This window comes from Lactuca virosa, chromosome 9 (assembly GCF_052849685.1).
Source record: "Lactuca virosa cultivar CGN04683 chromosome 9, Lactuca_virosa_CGN04683_v6, whole genome shotgun sequence".
Lineage (NCBI taxonomy): Eukaryota > Viridiplantae > Streptophyta > Magnoliopsida > Asterales > Asteraceae > Lactuca > Lactuca virosa.
Genome location: NC_136434.1, coordinates 69,075,413 through 69,084,823, shown reverse-complemented (window position 1 = coordinate 69,084,823; position 9,411 = coordinate 69,075,413). Strand labels below are relative to the sequence as shown.

At 37.3% G+C, this 9,411-nt stretch overlaps 2 protein-coding genes across 2 annotated transcripts; both read right to left on the bottom strand.

Annotated features, from left to right (window-relative positions):
• Nucleotides 1–1,109: 1,109 nt before the first annotated feature.
• On the bottom strand, nucleotides 1,110–2,568 carry LOC145136488 (E3 ubiquitin-protein ligase CIP8-like). The gene has a single exon (XM_079070622.1). It carries the CDS (start codon nucleotides 2,519–2,521, stop codon nucleotides 1,385–1,387), a length of 1,137 nt encoding a protein of 378 aa, XP_078926748.1. The 5' UTR covers nucleotides 2,522–2,568; the 3' UTR covers nucleotides 1,110–1,384.
• A 3,110-nt stretch (nucleotides 2,569–5,678) lies between these two features.
• Nucleotides 5,679–9,082, bottom strand: LOC145137945 (uncharacterized). Its single transcript, XM_079072088.1, has 2 exons — nucleotides 8,789–9,082; nucleotides 5,679–8,159 (listed from the first exon to the last, which is right to left on the bottom strand). Exon 2 carries the CDS (start codon nucleotides 8,102–8,104, stop codon nucleotides 6,056–6,058), a length of 2,049 nt encoding a protein of 682 aa, XP_078928214.1. The 5' UTR covers nucleotides 8,105–8,159; nucleotides 8,789–9,082; the 3' UTR covers nucleotides 5,679–6,055.
• Between the last annotated feature and the right edge of the window lie 329 nt (nucleotides 9,083–9,411).

Sequence of the window (9,411 nt, the reverse complement as noted above, 5' to 3'; positions counted from 1 at the left end):
ATTTTTCGTTCAAAAATTATAAAAACTTCAAAATATTAGTCATAAACCACAATACAAAATGATAAATGGTAAACTGGTAAAGGGTAAAAGACATAAAGTGGTAAAAAAATTTCATTTGCAAAAGAAAAAAATAAAAAAAAAATCAAGGGAAGGTAGGATCGGATCGGATCTCGATCCTACGATCCTACCTACGATCTTACGATCCTACCTGCGATCCTACCCCAAATACGATCCTTTTACGATCCGGATCGTTTTTCATACCTAGGATCATAGGATCGTACGATCCTACGATCAAGATCGTGATTTTGACAACCATGATATAGACTATTTATAGCGAACAAAAAATTATATATTTTGATATAATAACTTAGTTTGGCCTTGCATCACGGCTGTTAAGAATCAGATCAATTCTAGAACCAAAAAAAACCAAAACCGAAAAATGCAAATTCAATAAACCCAGAACCGAACTTATTTACATATGTGACATGTTGTTACATATATCTTGGATAATATTTCTAAGCTTATCCAAAAATTAGTGGTTTTTTAACACAACCTAAAATTGGATGGTTAAACAAAAAAAAACGATAAAATAGTGTTTTTTATAGCTTGTAAGAAGCTCACAATATTTTCTACCGATACTAGACGTGTTGTTACATATATATTGGATAATATTTCTAAGCTTGCAAACACGACTATTCTACCTATGAGAAAATATATAAATGATTTCCATGGTGGATAGCTTATTTTATACTTAATGCTTGTGCAGAAGAGAGAAGAGGAAGGTTTGCCAAGAAGTTTCTGATAGTCAAATAAAGGAAGTTAGTGGAAATCTCATTTGTATTTGACTTGGTGACATGCAATTTTATACTTTGTACAAACACATAATATGTTTCATTTTCATGCTTGTACGAATTTAGTTATACCTTGTTGTGTCAACTAGCTTCTTAAATCTTGATGCCAATAAGCAACACCATCAACTGCAAAACTCACACCATGATCAGAAACGACAGAAAGCTCTTTGCATCATGATCATGTCCATAAATCACAAATCCAATATGAATAAGTAGGAAGAAGAAACTACATGCGATATCATGTAAAGTTAAAGAAAAGATAGTAAAATATGATCCTCATTATGTTCACCATGTTTGACAATGAACATTATCCATTCCAGCTTTATTACAAACCCATAACAGAGTATAGAAAACAAAGAACTAAGAACCCATATGATGTTGTGAGATCAATGAGACAATGACTAAATTGAGTAAATATGTATGTACAACAGGAAGAACACAATAAATTAACATCGATTTATATAAGAGCAATGAAAAACCAACACCAAAGTTATCAAGTACAACATCAATGACAAATGCATACATACCACTTCTTAATCACCACCACCACCGGAGCTTGAAGAACAACCATGATCAATTGATGTATCAGTCATGGTGACTGATCTCTTTTTTCTGTCTTCTTCGTACTCAGGATCATCTGTAGGCAACTCATACCTACAAACAGGACAAGTATTCCTCGAACCCAACCATGGCACTATACAGTCTCCATGATACATATGTCCACACCCTAGTTGCTTAGCGATCTTGTCTTCGTTATTGAACACTCTGTCTTTACAAATCGCGCAGATTTCCATGTTAGTTGAATTCACATCGACTGTTTGTAGGCTCTCGATCGCTAATTTTCCGGCAGGCGGCGCGCCTCTCCTCCCACCGCTATCACTCTCTGCGAGATTTTGCAATAAAGCTTCGTATCCAGCTGCGTCGACGTAGTCTCCAGGATTGCCTATGTAACCATCATCATCTCCGGGAACTTGTAGCCTGAATTCGATAGACTGGTCCTCGAGTCCCATTAGGATCTCTGCCCAATCCAGAATCCGGTTACGACGGTTTGCAGCTCGGCTCGCGAAGTCGCGGAGGCGAAGACGGAGCACGTCACGCCTTTCTCTTCTGACGAAATCCTCATCCGTCTCCTCCTCTTCTTGGTTCCGATTCTCGGTCTCTTCTTCTTCTTGCTCATCGTCGTCGTCGTCGTCTTCATCGTCATAGTAAAATCGAGCCCTATCTTCGTCTACTTGAGGATCCTCCTCTTCTTCCACCTCGTTGACGTCAAGGATACGGTTATCCCATCCATCGAGCTCGATACGGAGATAATCGTTGTCGCCAACGGGATGATCTGCAGGAGGAGGAGGAGGAGGAGGCTCGTCGTCCTCACCCGCCGACTGAGCAATTAACCTGAGCACCTGTAGGAACTCGTTTCCGAAAGCAGGAGTATCTTCATCGCTGACTTGTCGAGCGTGAGAAGGAACTGAGATCGACTCGACAAATCCGTTCTTACACTCGAAACAGATGATATCGGGATCATCGGGTCGGGTTTCGACGGGGACTCGTTTATCGCACTGGTAACACCAGTATTGTGTTGGATCGGGATTATCGGAGCCAGAGTGTGGCGGAGACGACGGTGGTGGCGGCGGCGCAGATGACGGCTGCAACGGTGGTTGGTTTTCGGCCATTACCACCGTGGGAAGTGTGGTGAGATAAGAAAAAGAAATTGGTGGGGGCATTTGGTTTTGTATGGTGAGTGGATCCAGATTAACATGAGCCGTCGGATGGTATTTGAGATAGCGACTCATCGGGCGTAATCCAACACTCGATTTAATTCCACTAAACAGGTACAAGACAAGACTACATTTGGTTTTAGCTTTTTTTTTTTTTTTTGAATTGATTTTATTTTATTTTATTTTTGAATTATAACATCTATATATTTTTTTATTTTTTTATTTTTATTCCTATTATATTTTGAATATAGTGCTAATTTATTTATTACTATCAATATCAATGAAGTTGTTAATTATAATGTTTTTTATTTATTATATTATTGTTTTTTTAAAGGATAAAAGGAAAATTATTGTATTGTTTTGTCTAAATGAAATGTCAAATTATAGAAATGTCAATATTATAATAATTATGGAAATGTCAATATTGTAATTATATTCGATACATCAAAGTTCACTCAAATAAGACGTGCAAATATCTACAAATTTTGAAAGAGCATGTATCATTTTTACGAAAGAAGACGACGGATATACATTTTTAAGTCTATGATATTCTAAAAAAAGTAAAGAAAAACAGTTTGTAGAGAAAAAAAAAGATCGGAAAGAGCTTTTAGAAAAAACAAACAAACAACATAAGAATTGTGTTGCTTTTGAAATGCTTCATTCCCCGATTATTGAACTTGATATACCTTTGGAATTTTTATAACTTATTTTTCTTTTAAGGTTTGGCTTTTCGAGGTGGACGTTCTAGTCTATTGACCTTGAAAGTTGATATCAAAAATACTCACTTGACCTTCTCAATATTAACATATTTATTTTGACATGTATTTAGATTAGAGGTATTAAAGAAAATGAAGAGAAGATGATGCATGAATATTTTAAAGACCACAAATTTTGTATCGGACTCTTTTTACTTGACTTGTGTTTAGATTAAGATTGTTTTAGCCTCGTAATACTTAAACATATACAATTAACTATTTTAAATATGAATTATGGGACCTTGATCCGCATGACTTTTTATATAAAATATAGCTTTAAAAATGGTAAATTCAATTAGCCCATATGAGGAAGTGTTTAATATCGATATGTAGCTCTTTTATCTTTGCCCATATATGGATGAGATCAATCACGAGACACAAGGTGGGTACTAAGGTGTATGTTTCTTTTCTAAGGACATCATCTTTGTGTTAGAGGCTAGGACCGTAGCATCGGTAGATTCTATAAGAATGAAATCATAAAACAAAGATGTAATTGTAAGAACACATCAAAGTAAATAAGATCTTATTTGCATTAGAGAGTAAAGCACTCGATTACAACTGATATAAGAACTCTCTCTCTCTCTCTCTCTCTCTCTCTCTCTCTCTCTCTCTCTCTCTCTCTCTCTCGTGAATACAAGGAAGTCGGTTAGACATTGACAAATGAGATCATGACACTTAAGCTAATCATAGCTGTCAAAACAAACTAATACAATCTACGAAGCCTAAGTACAATATATACGAACACCAACATACGAAACCTAACACATCATTTTGCATTTACACATGAAGACTAAAACATACAAACTACGAAATCCCTTTCGCATAAGAACTCAAACACAATATATTCCATTCTGCGAGACCCAGCAAGGACTGAGTTGAATGCTATGTTGGATACCTATCACTAGAAGTCGTTTTTGGAAGAAAATAGGCTTCTGACCAACATATTTAAAACGAATTATCTATAGTGTAAATACATTGAGAACAAAATGCAGAAGTGGTATAATTGTGTACCGGTGAGCATGTCTTGGGCTTAAAGGAGAGTTTCATGTACTTAAGTTTATGATCCATACATATCCATACTAAAGGGGATGATGAAGATGTTATCTATCGCATAAAAATGGGATTTTTAAAGTAGAGAGCAACTACATGACCTTTGTGTAACAAGAAGATCCTATTGAAACTTAAGGGAAATTTATATAGGACAGGTGTAAGGCCTCCTATGTTATATGTGTATGAATGTCGGTCAATTCAAAAGGAGCACATTAGGAAGGAGGATGTGGAAATAAGGATGTTGATGTAGACATATTGTAGAACTTTGTTGATCATGGCTAAGGACGACAATAAAAAAATCACTATGAGTGGTGTTGATCATTGAGAAACCGAAGAGCGAAATATTATGATGGTGCAGACTTGTCCATAAAAAATAAGCAACAATTTGTAATTAGGTGGGTGTAAGGAATCATCATCAAATGTGTATGGAGGAGAAGATGCGAGAGAAAAGAAGTGGAAAAATAACATATGGTTAGACTTGAAGAAGTTGGCTTTTATCGATGACACGACTTCATATATGATGGTGTGTAGACTTAGAACAAGGTCCTGGCCCATTCGGTAGTATATGAGTAATCTACGTACTAAATTCTCTCTCCACTGTTTTGTGTTTGTCGCTTAGTTTTACTTTTATCATCTTACTTTGTTAGCTCTTTTTTTTTCAGGATATATTGCTAATATCTTCTTTCTGTTTCCACTACATGTGTATGCATACAACATTCACTTGTTTACCCTTGTGTCTTATTTACTTTTGATGTGTATGTCCCTAAAAGTTTTATTTTCTATCCAGCTACACTACTTCTGTCATTTTGATATGCACAAGATCATTGAGAGCGAGCTAGTGTCGTTCCTTTATATTTCTTTCTGTCTTTTTTTTCTCTTCTTGTATAGGAGGTCATCATACAAAAGCAACCTAGATTGTCTATACCATACCTATCCCATTTTTAGGCTATGCTGTATACACTACACATTGAGGGTGTGGTGGTGATGCGACACCTCACCAAGGTGTGCACATCACCCCTCGATGGCTTGGTGGTGATGTGGCAGTCAATTGGGCACGGAGGGGCTTCAACCACACAACTTTCTTCCTTTTTCTTTGCCCCTCTTCAATTGTGGAGAGGTTATGTTGATGCGGCCACACCACATTGGCATGTGTATACCGTTCAACTTGGGGCTTGGGGCTGGGGTTTTGTTATTGTTTATGTAGTCATTTTAGAATAAAATAATAAGTGTGAGTCTAAAAATTTAAAACTGGTTTATATAAGCAAACTCCAAAATTCCCTTTTTGGAGACAAAAGGAAGCTTGCAGCTTAAGATAAAAACGAAGTCGGCATAAAAAACCAAATATATGTCTAATTATACACAATCTAATTATAGGAAGGAAACAGAAAATCCTGAAATGGGAGGGTTTCTCTAATTTCCTTTGATATAATACGGAGAAAACGAAACTACAGCTACATGTAACAAAGTCGTATATTCCAAAACCACCCTTCTATCAAATACTCAAAACTTAAAAACCAAATAGACGTCTGTAAACCAAAAATAAACCTATTTCCTTTTTCTTTTTTGTCAATTAATCTGATAAAAATAAGAATCACCAACTCCTTCCTCCTTCACTCTTCCCAATAAACAACTCTTCAAGACTCTTTATTAGAGTTGTTGTAATATATTAAAAAAAAATAAACCACTACCTCCACGGTGGTTGCTGGTGTTTGTTCACCGGAAAAAAATCCCATCTCCCATCAGGCTCACGCCTTTTCCCTCCAACAATAGACAAGCCCGTGTTCAGATCAAAGTTATGCAGTGTCGGACCTGGCGGTTCACCACCAGACCCACCACCTGCCGCCATGTTCACCATGAAAGGCAATGGCGGCGAAGAGCCGCCCATAATTTGTGGTCCCACTGGGGCCCCTCTCGAATCGACCATATACTGGACGGGCCCACTGGGCCCACCAGGCGACCCGTAGAAAAACATTGCGGGCCCCGGTGGAAAACCGTTATAAAAAAGCTGATTGTTGTAATGTGTTTTCGCTATATTGAAATCTACTGTTGGTTTCGTAAACCTTCCGGAAGGTTGCGGAAGATTCTGGAAATCTTTGTTTTTCACCTCAACTTTTGTGCCAAAAATGGAAATAACAGATTCTTGTGGCTGATGTGTCAAATTCAAATCAATGTTTCTAGAAGGTTGCTTTGACGATGAAGAAGAAGAAACAGACGGGCTTTGCCACCAATCGGAACGCGCCACGTCAGCAGCTTCGTCACCGATACTGTTGAGATCCAACTGCGGTCTTTCCGGTCTCGTGGGCCCCGCCTCCACAGACGATTCCTCCCCAGAAGGAACATTGTCATTGAGATCGATATCAAGACAATCCGAACGTTGTTGTTTTGAGGAGTTGTTGTGGCGCCCGGATTTTTCACTTTCTGGGACCCGTCTAAATGCACTGGTGGAAGCGGAGCCTTTCCACCCTAGAGTACCCTGGAATTGCAAGGGCGTAATTGGTAATTCCGAAGCTGCGGTTGCTCTGGAAGCAGAAACAACGGACACTGTCGATGACATCGAGACCGGATTCATATCGTCCACTTCTTCGGAACAAACTTCTTGATTCAGATCGAACCCACCACTGATTCCCTTTCCGGTGTTGAATTCCGATTCCTGAGCCACTTCGGAAACTTGAGACATGGTAATGTCAGGTTTAGAAACAAGGGTTTGGGTTTCGGATTCTTTCGTGGGCTGTTTTGAGCCCATGACAGGTGGAGTTTCTTCCGGAATTGTGGATTCCGGAGTTTTTGGACCCTCGGAAGTACTACAACTTCGTTCCCTGGAATCATCAACTTCTCTTTCTACTTCATTAGCAACTTGTCTAGCAACCTCTAACGGATCTATGATTCCATAATCTAATTCCAAATCTGATGTCTTCTTGTTCATTGATAATTCAAATAAACGTGAACCATTTTCTTCATTCTCAGCTTCCCTCTCACTTTCTGAATTCGAACACGTTTTTGGGCTTTCAACTTGGTTTGGAGTCTTTAATGACATTGTACTTTGGAAATCCACCATGTCTTCATCTTTATCACCTATTACATCCGTCTTTCTAGAAGAATTGTCCACGTCAGCACTTGAAGCTATTTGTTCTAAGGGACTCTCTGTTTTAGAATCGAGGGTTTCAGACTTTACCAAATGATTTATATCGCCAGGTGTCGGATCCTGATTCGTGGGTACTTTGTCCATTGATCTATCTGATGTTGTGGCCTCCTCATTGTTTGCTATCAATGGCATTGTTTCAAGATTTTCAACATCATTGTCCTGATTTAGCTCCCATTTATCACACAACACTTTAGCTTTTTCACAAATCAAAGAATTACCATGATTAACAAGATTCTGCATGGTTTTGCCAATTCCAGAATCCAATGATTTCTGGTTATCTATCTGCAGCTTCTCAAGTGCTTTCAAGAACTCAACCATTGATTCTTCAAAAAGAATGTTATTAGCATCATTTTTGAGCCATTTATCAATGAAAGATAATCCGTTTAAATCGATAAAAAGATTAAGGCAGTTGTGATCCTCTGTGGCTGCGATAATGCGTGCTACAGTAGACCACTGTTGGATTGCTTCATCAAGATTGTTGACTACTGAGTCTTGATCTTTCTGCATTGCTGTGATGAGGTCGTTGACTCTTTCAGGAGATGTGAGTCCATTTTTTAACTCGGTTGAGGTAAAGAAGTCTTCTAGTGCCATGATGTAAAAATTACCCTTTCATTGTTCAGAAACCATAAAAAATTTACCCTGTACACTGCAAATTTTACAATGTAAAATTAGCAAACGAATGATACTATTTACCATATGTAAATGTAATGCATCATGAAGAGTGATTTCTAACTTTCTAATTACTTAGGTCTTTCCAAAAAATCAAAAATTAGAAACAAGAGATACATTGTCTACACAAATTGCAAGTTATAAAGGAAAACCACCATAACCAAGCATGATCTTTAATAGACCTAGATTATAAGTTATAACAAAACACAAAATTACCATATCAACTGATGTTCTTAGAAATCATGCTCAGATTGAATCGCAACTAAATCCACCAAATGTAGTTCAAATAAACCCATGAATACAAAGCACCACAAACCAAAAACAATCAATGATATTATCTTATATCAAAAAAGTTAGCAAGTAAAGACAATCGAAAAAAGGTTCAATAATAACGAACATGTTCGAAAGAATACAAACCCCTAAATAGAAGATTTCAATCTCCGAATTAGGCATTTTGGCGTGTATGAACAGATTATTAACACATATATAGATTCACGTAAACTTTTTTCGAAAACAGTAATTAATCAAAATTTCCTCTAACGATAAAACCCAAAATTTATAAACTATAGCAATCAACAAATAATTACACAGAACTGAACGGATTACCTGTTTTGGAATTGAGACCAGGAGAAGCTAGAAACTTTAGAGGGCGATAGCTAGAATAAAAGCACTTATAAAGCTTCAAAACTTGGTGTCTGTCGCTGGAATACCATGGCGATGATTCTCTCTCCAAAATTTCCTCTTACTCTAGGCTATAAAGGGTTAAATTTGAATACTGAAATACCCCTTACAGCATCTGTTCGTCAAATTCTCTCTCTTTCACGAAACCCTAACTTTCTGTGGGTACAGGTGCGGTGGTGTGTTGCCTTTTTCCGGACCAGAGAGAGATGGTGCAAACGTTGCTTTCGTGCAGTGCAGTTGTTTTCTTTCGTTTTCTTAATGAAACAAGTTACAAAAAGAACCCTATATTTTTCGATTTTTACAAAGTTAGACCCTTAGTATTTTCCCCATGCAAACCAAACCCAAATTGTGTCCCCTTCAACATGGTTGGGTTCAAAACAAGCAATTGAATAAATGAATTCATTTAGTTGATTTCTATAGTAGGAAAATTATACACTAGGGCACCTAGTTGCACATTTACGACAATCAATTGTCAAATTCGGTTATCGGTTTCTAGTAAAAAAATCGAGCATATTAACATAATAAACTGTATAGTTCATATTTAATAT